The sequence below is a fragment of the Mastigoproctus giganteus genome, chromosome 5 (genome assembly GCF_048544385.1).
Source record: "Mastigoproctus giganteus isolate SK-2022 chromosome 5, ASM4854438v1, whole genome shotgun sequence".
NCBI lineage: Eukaryota > Metazoa > Arthropoda > Arachnida > Uropygi > Thelyphonidae > Mastigoproctus > Mastigoproctus giganteus.
In genome coordinates this window covers 81,058,197-81,079,474 of record NC_143579.1, presented here as the reverse complement: position 1 = coordinate 81,079,474, position 21,278 = coordinate 81,058,197, and the positions used below count along the sequence as shown (strand labels likewise).

Genomic DNA, 21,278 nt, shown 5'->3' with positions numbered 1-21,278 from the left:
GTCAGGATCGTAATATTCTATGATTTGATATTTACATCATGCTGTTGAATAGATCAGTGATTCCCATCTTTTTGCCACCTGAGTTACACTTGGATGTAAAAGGCACTCTATATTTATGGCACACCAAAAAGAGTGATTGTTATTGAACTTAATGGAGTTTTTCCTAATCTAGTAGAATTGCAAAGTGCCAGGGCACTCTGATTGGGAAATATGGAATATACCATAAACGTCTATGGTAATATATTTTGAAATTATAATATAATTTAAATTTATCAGAATTGAATTATATTGAAAGAATGCTTTATAATTATTATTACCCGATATTTGCATAAAATTCTTCTGCATTTTATTCTGCAGTTTCTAAAATTTGTTGTTCATTTTTGAACAGCATTTTTAATCATTCACACCTATGTGATTCCATTCTCTATTCTTCATTTTCTATGACTCAATCGCTAGAGCAGTTAAAGAATAGTACAGATTTGGTAAGTTTTGAATTTCTATTATAAACTAGTAAACAGGTTATTGTTGTTATTGTTATTTTGGTTTTTAGGAGCATTAGCAACTAAGGCCATATTGCTCTGGGGATACACGGTGGTCATTCCCTGACCTTTCCACATCCTACGTATTTGGTGGTCACGAGTAAACAGGTACATATGCTTAGCCTTTACCTGACATAAGAGGCCCCAGGTGCCAAGCGTTTGTGACTGAGCAATTTCTCTAAGACTTTCAGTGCGATTTCTTAAAAGTTATATATAGTTCTTTTACATTCCTCTCGTTAATCAATCTATTTATTTAATAACAGCTCCTGTCAAAAAAGTTCTTGTAGAGAACAAGAAAGGGAAGCCACCTTTCTTTTTTCTCATAGGTTTATTACTAACCCCATACTACTTTTCGCTTAGTCACACCAGGCACTGCTTCAGCCTTCCCGTGGCGGGCCTGGAAATCTTGGTGGAAACATTTTGCTCAATATTTGCTCCTTTTGGCCCTTGGCCAAAAGGAGCAAATATTGAGCAAAATGTGTTTCCACCTCTAGAGCCGACAAGTTCTCAGCCAGAGAATGATACTAATTTTGACATCTCACAACCCAAGAGATTGAAAACATGCCTCCTTAGCCAGGTGGGCAGGAGCAGCAGTGCGTAGCACACACTTCTTGATTAGACCAGGGTTTGAGTCCGTGGCGACCAAATATGGAGGATGTGGAAAGGTCAGGGAATAACCACCGCATATCACCGGAGCAATATGGCCTTAGTTGCTAATGCTCCTAAAAAAAAAAAAAAAAGATTGAAAACTAATTCACCAACAACAGTTTCCTGTATTTCTAATTATGCACTCACTTTCAAGCAACCTGTCAGCAAGTTATCCCCTTTCCTCATCCAGAAAAATCTGGAGAGTATTGCTGGATCTCCTAAGACTGTTAAAAGACTACAATCTGGAGACCTACTATTAGAAACAGCAAACTGTAGACATTCAGAGAAACTTTTACAACTGACAAATTTTGCAGGTATACCAGTGAGTGTATCTCCCCATAAAACACTAAATACATCTAAAGGTGTATCTAGCTGTTATCTGTTGAACATGTCAGAGGACGAAATAACTCAAGAACTTCAGGATCAAAATGTTATTGCAGCTAAAAGAATCATGATTAAAAAAAGACAATAACCTTATACCCACTAGGAATATTATCCTTATGTTTAATTCCCCAAACCTACCATCATCAGTGAAAGTAGGTTATCTTCTTTGCCAAGTTCGTCCATACATACCCAATCCTTTAAGATGTTACAAGTGCCAAAAATATGGCCACTCTCGGACAACATGCAGAGGAAACCCAGTATGTCCCAACTGTGGATCTTCTGATCATACTCAATCTGAATGTTTGGCGACAGAAAAGACTTGTCCCAACTGCAAAGGCAACCATCCTGCGTACTCAAAAACGTGTGACAGATGGAAGACTGAGGAAAAAAATTGTTAAATATAAGGTTGAGAACAAGGTAAGCTATCAAGAAGCGAGGAAAATAATTGCTCCTGCTATGCCCAAATGTACCTATGCCAATATTATTACACAAAAAACAAACGGTGTCCACCCAAACTGATGTTACAGTCCCTTTAAATATGTCAATTGCCGATTGGGCTCGAGCTGTTCTTTCTCAGCAACAGTCCAGTGTCCCTAAGCACTCAGACCAGGCAAGTAACACTCCTCTTACGGTACCAGTGACATGTCCTTCCCAACCAGTCATTGTTACTACATCACATAGTAAAAGTTCCAATTCAAAAAAAAATATTCTGGACACCTCCATGGATACTAATTACTCATCCAACCAGGAAGACCAGATTTTAGAAATATATGTGGAGGAAGAAATGGACACTGGTCAGCCTACATTTCCAAAAAAAGACAAACAGAAATCTGACCGACATAAAACTGCCATACTGAAAAAGCAGTCAGATACAGCTCCTTGTACTCATCTCAAGTAATGCCTTATATTTTACAGTGGAATTGTAGAGGACTTCGTAGCAGTATTGGTGATACAGCTGGCCCTCGTTATAACGTGGTTCGCTTTACGCTGATTCGCTATAATTCATTTAAGTTCTTATATTATCTGACTATAACGCTGTTTTACAGATTGCATTTTTAGCATATTTAATGAAATTGTTTCATTTGATGGAGTTGATAGCTATCAACTTCATCAAACTCCAGCTTGAAAATGAATAGCAAGACAGCATTAAAACGTTTCCCACGCCAACTTGAGAAATTTTCTCATACACTAATTTTATTGCTTGTGATATTTGCATTATATGCATTTATCTGAAGTCTAGTCCTCATTCAGTACAGTATTAGACATCGTGCATAATGAACAGTTTACTTGAACATTGTATCATAATTAATGCAACCAACGCAGTTACATTTTCAAAGAGTTAATAATGGCGGATAAGAATGAAAAGCAATGTATGGATGCAGTACGAAGACTACAAATGTAAGAAAAAGACTGAATTTGAAAATTAAATTAGACGTTTTGAAGTGAATCGATTCCGGTAAACGACAAGTGAATGTGTGCCATAATTTAGGACTTGCAAGTTTAACTGTAAGAACAATTATAAAAAATAAAGAATTAATTTTAGCAGTGGGAAAGACAGCTGTTCCACTACAAGCAACTAGGGCTGGGCTAGCTATTAGGATTGAAATGGAGAGACTTTAACTAATTTTATTGAAGATAATATTTAATGTAGAATTCAGTTAAGTTAAATATTATTAAAAAAAAAAAAAAAAAAAAGAGAGAGAGAGACAAAGAGATTAGCCTATATGATGAGCTGGAGAAAACTCACTTAAAAAAAAAAAAAAAAAAAAAAAAGTGGAACCATTTAAAACTAGTAAGGGCTGGTTGAATAGATTTAAAATCCAGGGAGAAGCCACAAGTGCAGATCAAGGAGCCAAAACTTTCAAAAAAGAACTTGTTAAAATTATTGGGGTATTATGTGTTATACTTCTGAACAAGTTTTTAACATAGATGAAGCAGGACTTTTTTTGGAAACGAATGACTAAAAGAAGTTTCGTATTGAAAGAAGAAAAAACATGCCAGGTTTCAAAGCGGCGAAGGATCAGTTGACTTTATTGTTGGGTGGTAACGCTGCGGGGGATTTAAAATTAAAACCCCTTTTAGTTTACCAGGAAGAGGGCCAAAGTACAACCCAAAATTGACACATTTTTCATGATTAAATTCATGATTTTAATTGGAATTTTAGTTTAATTTTGATACGTAAGTAGTTAACACATAATTATATATGTATGTAATGCAGAATATTTTATATATACATATATTTGAATATTAAATATTTTGACTGACATTTGTGCATATTTTCACTACCATTTTTTATTGATTAGGAAATATCCTATGGCGCCAATCGCAACTCACAAATGCATATGTTACCTTATGGGAATGCGGCGCTCGCTTAGCGCGGATTCACTTAGCGCTCTGTTTTTCCGGATCAAATTATAAGCGTTAAGCGGAGGTCACCTGTATTCATTACCTAATTCTTTGCTATTCTCCAGTGGGTTTCTGCTTGCAAGAAACCTATTTAACTTCCCAAATTTCCACTTCCATAAAGAACTATTGTATATATTGAAAAGATCGCAATACATCAAATGCTGCCCGTGGTGGTATGGCCATCTTGATCAGCTCGCAGATCCCAGCGAAACAAATTGTTCTTCAAACAGAAATTGAAGCTGTTACTGTACGTTTCATTACTCATATTGTAATAACATTAGTTTCAGTCTTTCCACCAAATCATACCTTCTCTTACCAAGATCTGGAAAACCTTCTAGTGCCCCTGTCTGTTTGTTGGGAGATTTCGATGGTCACCACCCCTTATGGGGATCTTCTAAATTAAATACACATGGCCGACTGATTGAAACCTTTCTGGATAGGCAAAACCTTACTATTCTTAATACAGGTGAACCTACTCACATATAATTGCCAACAGGACAAACTTCGGCAATAGATCTGTCAATGTGCTCCCTGGTACTGTTTCCAGTCATGGAATGGTCTGTTATGAATGATCTCATAGGCAGCGATCATTTCCCAATTATTTGTAATATGCTCACTGCACAAGCACCATTAGCTGAACCCTGAAGGAAATGGAAATTCTCTCATGCCACCTGGGTAAAATTTCAGTCAGCTATCACCCTGGATGAGGAAATTATATGCTTACAGCTCATTGATGAAATAACAGAATATATCACGTCCCATTTGTTATCAGCAGCTAAAAACTATATTCCATTAATGAATCCTATGGCCCAACACCATTTTAACTACTGGTGGAATGAAGAATGCACGAAAGCAAAGAAGGAAAAAAATAAAGCATGGAATTTATTTCCACGATCACCAGTTTGCGTCCACTATAAATAGAAACACTGACTCCAAATTAATATGGAATAAAATTAGACAGCTTTCTGGAAAGTTTCCGACCATCCCTTCCACAATCCTTTCCTGGAATGGGCAAGAACTCTTTGCTCCTCTGGCAGTGCCTTGGGCAAAACCTTTGCTCAAGTCTCAGTGGCATCAAGCTATTCCCCGGAATTCCAGAAAATCAAGAACATCACTTAACAGCGACCTATCAACTTTTGCACCTCTCTAATCTTACCATATAATCAACCTCTTCAGTATTTGGAACTTCTACAAGCCATTAGAGCAGCACACAACAGTGCAGCAGGGCCCAATGGAATATATTACATCATGTTGCAGCACCTTAATGACAAACATTTACAATTGCTGCTTTTATTTTATAATTGAATATTTGTGGAAAACATTTATCTTGGCACCACACCACAGTTCTGGCCTTTTTGAAACCTGGAAAAGATCCTTGCAGTCCTTATAGTTACTGGCCAATTTCCCTCTCCAGTTGCCTCGGTAAAACCCTTGAGAAAATGATCCATATACGATTCATTTGGATCATTGAAGACCAAAATCTAATGAGTAATGGTCAACATGACTTTCGCCAAAACAGGTCTGCCTTAGATCTCATGATCAGGGCTGAGTCCGCAATGCCTTTGTGAAAAACGAACACCTTGTTATGGTCTCCATAGACATAGAGAAGACATTTGATACTACCTGGCGTCACGGCATTCTTAGAGACTTGCATGCCCTTGGCGGCGCCTCCGTAGCCAGGTGGGCAGGAGTGGCAGTGCGTAGCACACGCTTCTTGATTAGACCAGGGCTCGAGCCCGTGACCACCAAATACGGAGGATGCGGAAAGGTCAGGGAATGACCACCGCATATCCCTGGAGCAATATGGCCTTAGTTGCTAATGTTCCTAAAAACAATAACAAACAGCATGTCCTTGGTCCACGAGGCAACCTGCCTATATTCATTAAGAACTTTTTATGGAGTTGTTCTTATCAGGTATGATATTTTAACTCTCTTTCTATGACATTCTTGCAGGAAGAAGGAGTTCCACAAGGTTCTGCTGAGCGCAACCTTTTTGCCCTTAGATTTGACTCTATTACAAAAGAACTTCCAAATACTGTTGAGGCTTACCTTTATGCTGATGATCTCTCTCTTTTTTGCTATTCTCAGAACATAAGATCTGTTGAACATCAATTGCAGATATCACTAAATAAAATACAAAAGTGGGCAGTGCTCAATGGCTATCGTCTTTCAAAACAGAAAACTGTCACTATACAATTTTGCAATCAACTCAAATTACATACAGATCCCGAACTCCACATGTCAAACTTTACCATTCCGATTGCCAACAACATCAGATTCTTAGGATTAACCCTTGACAAGAAGTTAAACTTCCTTGAATATATTAAATTTATACGTAATACCTGTCTCAAAAAGCTCAACATACCAAGAGCTTTATCTGCCCTGTCTTGGGGAGCGGATCGTACCTCGTTGCTTTGATTATACAGAGCATTGATTAGGTCCCGTTTGGATTATGGTGCTCTAGTCTACGATTCTGCCCGGAAGAGTGTACTACGCTGGCCGGATCCTATAAACACAGTGGAGATGTCCTGAAGGCTTGGAGCCCTCAGGATATCTCCAACTCATAGTCTATATATTGAAGCTCACGAACCCCCTTTGCAACTTCGCAGAAAAATGTTACTACTGAAGTATGCAGCCAAAATAAAAAGTTGCTGTTTACATCCTATTCACCCATACCTCTTCAATCCTCAACTACTTAATCTATACAGAAATAAACCTAATAAAAGGCCAGCAGGCCTAAAGCTTTTTGAAATATCACAGAGTTGGAAAGTTCCTCTTCGCAATAGTCAACAGGTAATGAATTACTTTCATCCACCTTGGACTTCCCCTCCTCAACTGAACTTTGATACTTATTTTCTTCAATGGGGTAAGAATCTTCTACCAACTCTCAACCTGAAACAATTCCATGCAAATCATATTCAGAGCTATGTTGATTTCCTGCCAATATATACCAATGGGTCCAAATCTCAATCAGCCATCGGAGCAGCAGCAGGAGTATTTCCCTCCGCTATCATGTCAGCTTCCCTTCCACCTGAGTATAGCAACTATTCTGCAGAACTATATGGAATAAAATTAGCTCTAGAAAATTTGAATCTTTACCCATCTCCAAAATATTTAATTTACATAGAATCTTCTCTCAGCTCAATTAGAGCAATAGAAAATCCCTCCTATACAAATCACCCTGTAGTAGTAGCAGTGGCATTTGATGCAAGAAAGCAAGTGTATGAGCTTACGCAGCATCAGCCAAAAAAAAAAAAAAAAAAATCACACCATTCCCTCCAAATGCCTGTTCAGTTCCTCCTTAAATTTATTCAACCTATCAACTTCCACAACGACAGATGGAAGTTTGTTCCAGCAATTAACCACCCGCTGGCTAAAGGCAATTTCCACACATCTATTCTACACCTGTCTTCCCTCAATTTGAATTTATGCCCCCTTAGGTTTGTAACCTGAATAAGTGGAAAAATCCCATCAGAATTCGGTGTGTTCAACCCATTCAAGCCCTTATACACCTCAATCACATCACCGCGCAGGTGTCTCCAGCCACTGCAATTTGCAGAACTTAAGCCTCTCTTGGTAAGAGGATCCCTTCATTGCCCTCACCAATCTTGTTGCCCTTCTCTGTACACGCTCAAGTAAATCTACATCCTTCCTAAAATGAGGCCTCCAGACCTGTAAGCAGTACTCAAGGCGTGGCCTGACCATTGCCTTATACAGAGGGATAATCACCTCCTTTTCCCTGCTAGCAAAATTCCTATATATCATTGACAAAACCCCATGACCTGCCCTGGCAGCCTGTCTGCATTGCTCAGAAAACTTCATATCTGACTGCACAATTACTCTCAGGTCTTTTTCATTTTCTACCACCTTAAGTGTAGTACCACACAGTTGGTACGTTTCTCTGGGGTTACATCTACCCATATGCAGTACTTTGCATTTGTCAAGGTTAAACTTCAGTTGCCACTTCTTAGCCCATCTGCCCAAATTATCTAGATCCTGTTGCAGTAGCACACTGCCATTACTGTCATTAACAACCCTGCCAACCTTTGTATCATCTGCAAACTTCGACATTAAGCTTGATATACCTTCATCAATATCATTGATAAATATACAAAACAACAGTGGACCTAACACCAAACCCTGTGGGACTCCACTAATAACATTAGTCCAAGAAGAGCAGCACCCATTGATTACCACCCTCTGTCTTCTCCCACTTAACCATCCTTTTATCCACTGTAGCAACTTACCCTTAATATCCTTCTGCTCCAATTTGTACAATAGTCTTCCATGTGCAACAGTGTCAAAAGCTTTCCTGAAATCCAAATATATGATATCAAAATAATTTTTTGCATCCAGTTCCTTTGTAACCACATCATAATATCCTATCAAATTTGTCAGACAAGACTTTCCCTTAACAAACCCATGCAGTGTCTGAATTATTGCTGCAGTCTTGTCTAGATGATCCTGCAATGCATCTTTAACCAGTGACTCCATTATTTTACCCGGAACAGAAGTTAAACTGGTCTTTAATTACTCGTGTCACCCTTCGATCCTCCTTTGTGAATTGGGGATACATTTGCACATCTCCAGTCCGTGGGAACCTCCTCTGAGTCCAAGGAGTTCAAGAGCAACCTCAAATCATGAGGTTTCTCTTGAAAATTGAACATCATCAACAATTAGTGAACTTTTGTTGAATTCCAGCACATTCAGGGATAAAGGGGAATGAACTGGCAGATATATCTACAAAAAATCCATCAACTTTAAATTTTACATCTGTCCATATTCCAGCCTGGGACTATGTCATCGTAGTAGCAGCATGCCTTGCACAGTTGAAAGAACTATGGCACACCCAGACTAATAATAAACTTTTTCAATCGAAACAGGAACCAAAATTTTTGCACTCGAGCATCCAGACAACAAGAAGGGAAGAAGTGGTACTTGCATGGGCAAGAATAGGGCATACTCATCTGACCCATATCCATCAACACACAGGTGATAATCGTCCTCAGTGTCGACACTGCTCAGCACAACTAACAGTCAAACATATTCTTATTGACTGTCCTCACTATCAACAGGACATCAGTCCTTTCTTTAAGAGATTTTCAACAACCAAGATCACTAGAGCATATTATTGGCAATCAGGCAAATATTAATGAACTTTTCAGCTTTCTGAAAAAAATTGGAATATATCATCGATTCTGAATAGTTTTCTAAAATGAAATGAAATACCTTCAATTCTGAATTATTTCCTAACACATCATTATGGACAGATGCACTATAGCCAGTATAACTTATGCATCATTAAACACCCATACCACACACACACCCAACACAAGAATGCTTAACTGGATGTAAGTAGCATTTCTATGTATCACTGTTGAAAATTTCCATAATTGAATATTCTTTGTTGACAGTATAATTTACCTGATATAAGTAAATTATTGTTGAAACAGAATCAGCATTTATGCATTAATTATGCACTGTACATTTATATTTAAAATAGTGGTACATTAACACCTCAAATTTAGTAAGAAATCTAGAAGTTACTCTATAAGTTCCAACATTTATATTTAAAACAGTGGTATGTTAAAACCTCAAATTTAGTAAGAAATCTAGAAGTTACTCTATAAGTTCCAACCTTCATTCATTGAGTGCTGTTGTTTTGGCCACAAAAAAATTTTGCTATTGTTTCCCAAACCAGAATATTTCCTGATGTCAGTCAACCTTGCATGTTTGACTGACATCAGGAAGCTATCAAACATTTGAATGTCAGACACTCTCTGACAAATAATTTCTCACACCCATAGAAACACCAATGATTCAACGTACCCGGAATCAAAGGCTCCCCAGCCCAACCACAAAATACATCAAACCACAAACCACAACTATGAGAAAAAGAAGACATTATGTCTATAAATAAAATCAGATGAAGAATGACTATGGTAATAAAATAAAATAAATAGTTTTAAAGAAAATTAAAAAAAAACGCCATTCCTTTTTGAAGTGGATTGGGATTTTATGTCCTGGCACATGCTTTTGCACCAAGATATACAAAAAAACCCTCATAATTGTGGGTGCCAAAAAGCTATGTTAGGAGAGGGAGAGCAGTGAATGAAATAGTCAACAAGAGTTTTTAAAATGTAGAATATGATTAGATTAAAACAGAGTTGTTGTCCTCAATAAATTCTACGTTGTATTTTGCTGTTTAGAGGAATAAGAAAAATTAAAGAGATTTTTTTAAGAAATTAGACATTTTAGGGATTATTAGAGAAATTATTTTTAGGAAATTAGAGTTTATGTCCTGACATATGCCAGCACATAAAATAATCTCTTTATTTAATATCTCGGCACACACACACACACACACACACACACACACACACACACACACACACACACACACACACACACACACACACACACACACACACACTCCGCATTATTTCTATCCTGTGATTAAGACTCATTGTTGAAAAGCCCCGTCGAATTCAGGAAGGAAAGTCATTGTTTAAATTTTCTTTAAAACTATTTATTTTATTTCACTATCGTAATCATTCTTCATTCGATTTTATTTATGGACTTAATGTTTTCATTCACTCATAGTTGCGTGTTTGGGATTGGGGAGCATTAGCCTTTGACTCTAGGTGTGTTGAATCATCAGTGTTTCTATGGGTGTGAGAATTCATTTGATGTAATTTTATATCTGTTTAAATTCTGGAGTGTCACACCGAAGTGTTCTATGGACTATGGTAAATTTCTCTTATTCCTCTAAATAGTTCCATTAATGTAAAGTGATAAGTGACTACACATGTGAATGGGGGGGTGGGGGGGGCATAAATTCAAATTGAGGATTGATGTGTGGAAATTTGCCTTCAGCTAGTAGGTAGTTGATTGTTGGAACAAAGTTCTGTCTGGTGTTGTATCAGTGGGTGGTTTGAATAAATTCAAGGAAGAACTAGACAAACTATTAGGGGGGGAAAAGGGTAAGTGATGTTGGAAGGGGTTTTTTTTTTTTTTTTTTTGCTGATGCTGTATAAGCTTTCTTTTTTGCCTCGTTACCACTACTAATCCCTGGGGAGCTTTAAGACCATTTGGGACTCTGCAACCCCCTTCCTCCCCCAAAAATCTATATAAATGAAAGTATGTCAAGTGCCCCCCCCATAAAAAAAATAAATAAAAAAAACTGAGGCACAAATCTTATTTCAGCCATCCACTGTGTGAACATCAAGTTTTGAGGTTTTGGTAAACGTTTCTTGAGTATAATGCACTCAAGAAATGTACTCAATTTGTACCCCCCCAGGTACAAATAATGTACCTGAGGAGTACTTCTACATTGTACTCAAATGTAATTCAGTGTGTGTACATTACTTTTTAAAAAATTTTTTAATGTAGAACTATTATTCTCACATGTATATTCTTTTCCAAAATTTGATTTGGCTAGTTCTTTAGTATGTAAGCATTATCAAAATATTATATTATTACCAGTGTCAATTATTTTTAATTACATCTGAGTTAATTTTGTGCCACTTAGCTGGAAGAGAGGGGTGGAATAATGAATTGACTTTAAAATATCAAAGTAATCTTTGATTTTTTTCTTAAAGGACAAAAAAGAGTAACCAAAGATTTGGAGCTACAGGATACAACAGTAGATTCAAATTGCAAATCCTCAGCTTCATTCCTTTCATCATTATCACCTTCTGCCCAAACATCATCAACAACAAATGCAGAAGCAATTATGTTTTGCAAGAATTTTTCCAAAAAGAAAGAAGAATTGACTGCTAAGCTTTTTAATATATATAATGAAAATGTCTTCAATAACAAGGTAAAAAGCAGAATTTTAGCACTTTTGAAATGATTTTTTTGAAATGATTATAATAAGATCAATTTTTAATATTTACAAGTTACATTCATAATATGATGATATCTATTCTGTCTTATAAGGGTTACTGAGCTGTGGTTGGCAGTATAACAGTTTTATATTAATAGGAGATAATTGTTTTTGTATTTAAAAAGAAGCTAAGTCAATTAGGTACAAAAAATCATTGTTAGATCAATGTTGAACCAGTAAAACTGTCATGCACCTTTTACTAGTGTTATATATTAGTGTTAATCATCAAGTAGGCAAATCAAAAAAAAATGTCACACAAGCAGGTTCATTGGTGTACACAGTTCAGCAGTGATTTTTTTGGGAAATGCTAGGATTAGTTTTAAAGTTATGCATGTTATTTGAAAAGTATAAATAATTACATAATACATCATTACTTGAAATCATAAGATGCATTGCTGTACATGTTAGGTGAATGTAGTGATCTCTTTATCATCTAAATTACCTTCTTAAAAAAAAACAAAAGAAAACTAATCATGTTCAAATCACACATAACGGAGACAACAAAAAGGAACAATTGCTCAATTAAACATAGAGTTAGCTGTAATTCAAGGGACCTTAGCCAACTGAGACCATTGGATGTCTCAATTAATAATCTGTTTAAAGTATTCAGGTGTGAGGATTTGACCAAATGGATGAAGAACCAAATCACAGTTTGACACCAACAGCAGAAATCAAGCGACCAACCATTACCCAGGTGTGAAAAATTAGTGAAAGATGGGTGAAAAATCAGTGGGAATTAGTGAAACATAAGACATTTTCTAAATTTTCTGAGAAATGTGGAATTGGCAATGTACTTTGACTCTGAAGATGATACACTCCTTCAAGACACCGATAATTTAGTAATGACAAGTGTGACAGCAGTAATATTGCATTATTTGGTATTATTCAATGCCTCACTATACACAAAAAAAGCTTTATTAGTAATATTTGTTTAGTAAGAACTCCTGAATTTGTGTTTCAAATAAAACATGGGTGTGTGTGTTATCATCCAGGAGGGGGGGGGGATATATATATATGTACAGGAACTCCCCGACTTACATAATACTCTACTTACACAAATTTGACTTACATAAGTTTTTGCCAGCCGGTGAAAACTGAAAAAAATATGGAAACGCATCGTGCATCTTTAGGGGTAAATGGAGGTATCGTGAAAATATCGTAATGTGAACCCAATAACATGTTGTTGTGTGTTTTTTTTTTTTTTTTTTTTGTAATTCATTCCAAGTCCTTGGAAGTTTAAAATTTTGCTATATTACTAAGCTATTTATCTCTCTAAAAGGTCATATTTATAATGGAAATTGCACTACACTTTCATCGTTATCATAAGTTCTCGTTATAAGAATCAATTTTGAACGCTTTTGTGATATTTTCCAGAAACACATTTCTGGAGGTTACTACCATAAAACAATAAAAATAATTTGCATTTTTCGGTTTATTAGGCTTTTCTGTTAGCACAATCTACTATAAAAAAAGTAGTAAACTTGTTCTTATTGCATTTGCACTAATCCCGATAACTGGAATTCTGTGGGGGGGGGGGTTACGTTATTATGGTGAAATGTGTTCCCCTTCACTGAAATCTTCAATCATAAAAAACAAATTTTCAGAAACTTCTCTTCATTCCTATTTACATATTACAATGATGAAGGGAAAGGGACCAACGGAAAGTGCAAGTGCTGGCAGTGTCAGGAAACAAAACAAAATTGATTTAGAAATGAAGATGAAAATGATTAAGAAGTACGAAGCAGGACAAAGTCTGTCATCTATTGCAAGGAAATTAGGTCTCGCTGCTTCACCATTGAATACTAAAGGACAGTGCACGTATAAAAGAACATGTCAAAGGATCAACGCACTTAAGATCAACAGTGATCACAAAACAGTGTTCGGGGACTATATCGAAGATGGAACAGCTATTAATAATATGGATGGAAAATCAGATTCAGAAGCAAGTGCCCCTGAGTCCAATGGCCATTCAAGCAAAGCAAGAAGTATTTGCGAAGATATTAAGGATAAGTACAGCAGACCACAAGCCAAGTTTGTGGCAAGCAACGGGTGGTTTAATAGATTCAAGCATCATGCTAGTTTTCACAACGTTAAAGTATGCAGTGAAGTTGCCAGTGCTGATTCTGCAGCTGCAGAGAAATTTTGTGATGTGTTGGAAAACATGATAAAGGTGCTATTCAATGCAGCATATTTTTAACGTTGACGAGACTGCTCTGTATTGTAAAAAAATGCCGGATCGAATATACATTACCAAAGAGAAAAAGACAATTCCAGGTTTCAAAATATAGGGCCACGCTCTTGCTTGAGGCTAATGCAGTGGGAGATTACAGATTAATACCACTGCTTGTGGGTACCAATCTGGAAATCCTCGTACATTTAAGGGCATCAATAAAGTCACCTTACCTGTGCATTTCTGATCAATCCAGAGAGCATGGATAACAATATCTCTCTTTGGGATTGGTTTAAATGCGGCTTCATTCCCGAGGTTGAAAAATATTGTTAAGACAACAACGTTCCTTTCAAGATTTGCTTCTATTAATGCTCTTGGACATTCTGTGCATCTAGATGATTTCAATTTGACCGTGAGAGTCATTTTTTTACCGCCAAACACGACTTCACTCATCCAACCTGTGGATCAGGGTGTTATTTTGAATTTAAAAGCATACTATTTAAGTCCAACATTTGCTCAGGCATTGTCTGCAGTAGACGGTGAGAAAAATTTTACATTAAGAGACTTTTGGAAACCGACGTCTTCAACTGATAAGTACGCAGCGGCGTACTTATCAGTTGAAGACGTTGATTCTGGCAATGATGTCCAAGAGGTAAAACTTACTGATGTTATGCATGTCTCCTCTCTTTTTTTGTGATTTTATAATTTTGAAATTGCATGCTTTTGTCATTTTCCCTGCATACGAGATAAAAAAAATTTGAATAAATACAATAAATAATTCTATTCACATGTTCGTTGAACATTTCTTTTTTGATTCGATCAATTCAGTGAGCACAGTTGCGAGTGCTGCACAAGCATGGGGGAAATTCCAACTTATGTAGCGTTCCGCAGAACGCAGCCCTTACGTTAATCAGGGAGTGGCTGTATATATTATTTTTATTGCAACAGTAGAACAAAGACAATAATAATATAAATTTTTTCTTGGATAATAAAGTGTGGGCTTTTTTGTGTACACCATTCAGTACATACATCTTTTCGTTAAAAAACAAGGCAAAAGCAATTTTAATAAAGGAGATTGTTTGTTCTTCATTATTTTAATTTTTTAATAAAGCCAGTTATTCTGGAAACACTTACATGAATGAGTATCGACACAGATCTTTTCTTGTGGCTGTGCTTGAAATTTAAGACAAGATGGTGTAATTGAAAATAAAAATGATAATGAAGGCATGATAAATTTCAGCTGGTCATAAGGTCTAAGTTCACAATCAGTAGGATTCCCCCACCCTAAGTTGCCAATATTTGCCAATGCACCTGTTTGTTGATTAAGAATAGTATTTTTTGTGGGTACAATTTCAAGCAATTTATGGCTCGTTTATTTTTAATTGCCATGTGCACTTATGTTTTTTTGCCATGGCAGTTATTTTTAATTGCCATTCAGAAGCAAGTAACCCATATTAAAACTAAGAACACTGGCCATAATTGATATACAAAACTAATATTTAATGTGAGGAAGTAAATTCCTCTTTAAAAAATATATTAAAAATTAATTAAACTGCCTAATTGAGAGATTGAAAATTGTATATTATAAAACTTATAAACTAAAAATAATAAAGTTTTGTTTACTCCAGAGGTTTTGAGAGAATGAGCCAGTCTTTATCATTGAAAAATTTTCTGGAGAAAAAAAGTGGTGCATACTCATATTTTTACGGTCTTAAATTTTATAATACAGTGAAACCTCTGTTAATGGGCATCTCTTTAAATGGGACACCTTTTTGCAGGCACTTACTCTCCCAGTCAGAAATATTAGAAATTATATGGTGGCACATTGACTGCATGTTGATGCATATGTATGTGATGAGGCTTTTAATCCATTTGGATGAAAAAACAAACTGACTTTAAGAACCGTTTTCTTCTGATTTGGTGGAAGAAAAACCAGATATTTCTGTCAAGCAACCTTTGCTAGCAGCTGACTACTTTAGCCATAGTGAGAAGAAAGTCCAAAAGTGTTTCTGCCCTCCCCAATCCAAATGGATTCAATCCATAATTTTTGAATTCGGTTCATAAAAGTCATAGGTCAAACTGGCAGCAAAGGTGTTAACCTCTCCAAAATGGATGCTCTCCACTATAAAAAGGTATTCTTTTTGTATTTTCAATCCCCTTGTTTGGGACACTTTAATTCTCTCAATGAGTAAATTTTGAAATTAATGTATTAATTTCTGGTGATGCACATGCATTTTTGTAGTAAAGGACATTTTCCACGAATTGAAATCATGGAGCCTGGATCAAGGGGAACAGTGGGGCATTATTATACTTTATGATGGCTGTACAGTACTCATAGAGTATGTTGTTGTCTGTCATTAATATGCTTACTGCTGCTGCTATACTGCAATTTATATTTAGACAATCTCTAAAATTGATAGGGGCACTTTAAATTCATCAGGTATCAATCATCAGGTATTTGCCACCACTAAAGGCTCCTGAAACAAAATGCTTAGCATTATTTGGACTGTCTGAATCTTAATCAGTTCCACTGGTATGCATCACTTAAACAATGCAAAAATTTTATCACTGAAACATTAACCAGGATTAGGGGGGAAAAAGGTGGTAGTAAAACTGTATGCAGAATTCAGTTTTCATTATATTTAAAAAATAAATGAATGTTAGAAATGGACTGTACATGTAATATTGAAAAGTAGCCTACAGGGATTTTCCACATACACAAATGAACTTCATTAAATTTTGATAAAAATGTGGTGTGATGCTTGGTATGTTACCTTTATAAATGTTATATGCTATGGAACTGTTGTCCCATCCTGTACAACAGTTTTGTACATGGCTATGAATAAACTAATTTGCTATGTACAAAGGGTACTAGGAAAGTTTTGCAATACAGCTTTGTTTATTTAATTTTTTCAAAGTAATTTCCTCTACATTCAATACACCTCTCCATCCTCCGAAACCAATCTTTAAACCAGTTCTGCCAAGTTTCACTAGGGAGTAAAGCACACTCGTTGTCCCAAGCCCGTAGAAGGTCCTCATCACTGGAAAACCGTCTCCCTTTTAGCTTCATTTTCACATGAGGGAACAGTGCAAAGTCGCAGGGAGCAAGGTCTGGACTGTAGGGAGGGTGCTCGAGAAGTTTCAGTCCTGTCGTGGCCAAATATTCGGTGCAGGCTTTGGCGCGGTGAGCTGGAGCATTATCGTGATGGAGGTACCAGGTGTCCATTCTTGACTTTGGCCGCAGGTTCTTCATAGATCCAATGACTTTAGGCAGGCATTGTTCAGTATACCACTTAGCTGTGACTGTCTTCTGCGTGTCCAAAATGACACGTTCCACAATTCCTCTTGATTTGAAAAATACAGCTATCATTTTCTTCTTTACAGATCGGGATGATCGGGATTTTCTGACAATTACGGGTGTGTCGTCATCATCAAAGACCCAAACTTTGTTTTGAGCCTTGGTCGGCAGATCGTAATAGTACAGCCAAGTCTCGTCACCTGTCACGATGTTGTTCACATACCGAGATTGTCCCTTATCAAACTTTTTTAACATCTCCCGGCACCAAGTCACACGTCGTGTCATATGCTGTTCAGTCAGTTGATGCGGCACCCAGAGAGAACAAAGTTTCTTCACGTGCAAATGATCTTGCAGAATCGAACGAATTGCTAGTGCATTTAGGCCCAAAGTATCCTCTGTCTGTTGGTAGGTCACTCGCCTGTTTTCGTCAAGCATTTTCCTCATAGCAGTAACGTTTTCCTCCGTAACTGACGTTCGTGGCCTTCCCGGCCTCTCAGAATCCTCCAGAGTGAAATTTCCCCTTTGGAATTCTCTATACCACCTGAATATCGTTGTACGATGTGGACAATCATCATCTAGTGCAAGAGTCATTTCTTCTAAGCACTGGTCTATGGTTAAACCAAGCACGAAATTATACCGCAAAACTGTCCTTATCTCATTCCGTGACCACGATGCCATCGCAAGCACTTTACACTCTCACTACTAATGAATAACTGAGCCCATCGACTTGGCGCGGCGGCTACTATGCACATATGAACATGTCTCAACATGCAGCAACAAGCAGCTTCCTGTGATTCATTGTTGCATCATATTGCAAAACTTTCCTAGTACCCTTTGTAATGCATCATCCTGATATTGTGGATGCATTTCACTGGAAGCTTCCTCACTATTGCCACACGTGCATCAAATTTGGTCCTTGAGGTTGTCACAACATTCTCTCAGATAGCCAGACAAGCTTAGCATTATAAAAATATAAATATTTATATTTTTATAATTGGGTGCCATTCAAATCAAGTGGACCCAACTTCGGCAAGGTCTGGATGGTCTGTGACAGCCAAATCCTCTGCTTGCACTTTCATTGTGGTGGTGGGACTGTTAGTAATCCTGGGTATAGCCTCCATGCACAACCACACTGTGGGTAACAACCCTGGTGTGAACCAATGTAAGCAGGGGTCGAGGTGTGGCGCCCACACCACATGGAGGAATGCTGCCCCTCTGTGTTACCAGGCAATACTAGGTGGTAGATGACTCTCATCAACCGGCGCAATACCACCACTTTGCTTATTGGAGACTTGAAGTGGTGGAACCCATGTTTAATCTCCAGCGCTAAGTTCTAGTCCCTTCCAAATCTGCAGTATGGCTGATGATGTTTGAGGTTATGATGAACGTCAGGGCGAGATCCAATCTTCTTACATTTTGAGGGTACAGCTCTAAAGCGGTGTTCGCAGGCCGGCCGCTAGTTAGTATACCGGACAGAACCTAGTGGTAACTCTTTAGGAGGCTTCCCAATCAGCTTGTGTATAATGTTGCTACCTCTACTCTGCCAGATAGTGACTGGAGGGAGTCCGAGTAGTGTGTATATGGGGGGCATTGTTGAGGCCACGTTATGTCAAAGATCTGGGTATATTCTTACCGTGTGTGCGCCATATCCAAAAATTTCATTACTTCATACAGCGTGTCCCTCCCACTTTTTTGTACTATTGAATACACCACCATGAATTGTCAAACTAATACAGTAAGCTTATCTGCAAAAAGATCTAAACCACCCAAACACTTCCTAGTTCATTTCACAAATATACGTGGTCTCAACTAAAATCTCAACAATGTCCATTTCCACTTGCAGTCTACCAATCCTGTGTACTTTTTCTGACAGAATCTCAGTTATCGGTTGATTCAACTACTGCTCAAATCAGTTGCCCAAATTATTCGCTGTATGATTCCTTTTGCCTCAAAGGTGGTACTTGTGCATATGTCCATTCCGATATTCCCTGTCAGAGACTTGGTAATTTGGAATCTCCTCTTTTCGATCTTCTCTGGCTTAAAATCTCTCTACCTCATTGTGTCAGATTCACCCTACCGTTCTCCCAACTCCATTAATCACTTGGAGCTCTTTGACCTCCTCTCTTTACAACTTGACTTTCTCCAGTCCAACTTTCTAAACAGAGAGGTAATTTTCCTTGGTGATTTTAATGTTCACAACTCCATCAGGCACCCGTTTTCTAGCCACATCTACCCAGTGGTCAAGATGCTGAGGCTTTTGCTATTACTAATGACCTTGCACATATTGTTCATTTACCTACAAGAATACCGGACAGTCCTAACCATACAGCCAATACAATTGATCTTTTTCTCACAAACAACCCTTCTAAGTACATGGTCGAAGTGAGTGGTCCTTTAGGCACCTCAGATCACAACTTGTTGATTGTCTCTTCCCCAATGGAGCCTTTATCTCATGGCTATTCCTTCCTCGTATTGTTTGGCATTACAAGAATGCAAAATGGGATGACCTGCGAGATTTCTTTTTTTGTCGGAATTCTGTTTCAAAACTTCTGATATCAACGTTTGCTCATATCGTGTCAGTGAAATTATTCTTGTAGGAATGGAATACCTTATTCCATACTCCACTTAAAAATCTCATCCTTTATCTAAACCTTGGTGTTCTAATAAATGTGCTAAGGCTGTTCAAGAGAAGAATGTTTCATATAGTAATTGGCTTGTTTCCATTTCTTCATTTTCATTTTCTGCCTACACCAACGCTCGCAACAATTGTAAAGCAGTTATTAATCAGTCTAAACTAGATTTTGAACAGGCTAAGAGTAGAAAACTTGCTTCTTGCCCTAATGGTAGCCAAGCATTCTGGTCTCTTGCCAAAGCTATTGGCTGCAACTTTTGCCCATCTCTGCTCCCACTTCTGTCAAAACCAGATGGTTCTGTTTTCATTTCAGCCAAGGATAAAGCTGATCTGCTAGCATCCCATTTTTCTTCCAACACGTGTATTAATTATCTTGGTAAAACACCTCCCACCATTCCCAACATGCTCCATTCAATGCCTCCTGTGGTCTTCCATCAAAAGGATGTCAGAAGGATTTTGACAAATCGTGATGATAAGAAAGCTCCAGGTCCTGATGGTATTTCTCCACTTGTTCCCAAAACATGTGCTCCTAAACTTATTCCTATTCTTTGCTGCCTTTTTTCACTTTCTTATCTTATTCCAAAGGTGTTTTTCCTTCTTCTTAGAAATTTGCTCATATCCAGCCAGTTCCTAAAAAGGGTGACAAATCACTCCCATCCAATTATCATCCCATTGCAATTACTTCTACTCTTTCTAAAGTAATGGAGAAATCAATTAACCACCAACTCTTAAACTACCTAGAAACCTTCCGTCTGATCAACGATTGCCAGTATGGATTCCGTCAGTGTTGATCCACTGGTGATATTCTGGCTTATGTTACCCATTTATGGACAAATTCAATGGAAAAGTTTGGTGAAACCCCAGCAGTTGCTCTTGACATCTGAAAATGTTCAATCATGTTTGGCATAAAGGTTTTCATAAAGGCTTCCATCTTATGGTTTGCCAACTGTTTTTTGTAATTGGTTATCCAGTTTTCTCTCTGATTGCTCACTGAGGGTGATGGTAGATGCCTCTCTGTCTTCTAACTTCTCCACTAATGCTGTTGTCCCCCAAGGTTCAGTTCTTTCCCCCACTCTTTTCCTCTTGTATATTAATAACTTCTTCCATTAACTGGAAATCCTATCCATAGTTTTTCCAATGATAGCACATTGCATTCCACTTTCCATTTTGAGAAACCTTGCCCTTCTCAATCAGCTTCAACTTCTCAAATATCCACTACCAATTCCTTAAATGCTGATCTACAGGTAATTCTCCAGTGGAGCAAAGACAACTTAGTTGATTTCAATCCTTCTAAAATTCAGTCTTTTCTTATA

General features: G+C 37.4%; 1 protein-coding gene across 1 annotated transcript in view; it reads left to right on the top strand.

Annotated features, from left to right (window-relative positions):
* The first annotated feature begins 440 nt into the window (after positions 1-440).
* Positions 441-21,278, top strand: part of LOC150085523 (germ cell nuclear acidic protein-like) — a 114,494-nt gene continuing 93,656 nt past the window's right edge. The window contains exon 1 of the mRNA XM_090374588.1: positions 441-482. Coding sequence (XP_090230714.1) covers positions 441-482 — 42 coding nt within the window. The remainder of the gene's footprint in view (positions 483-21,278) is intronic.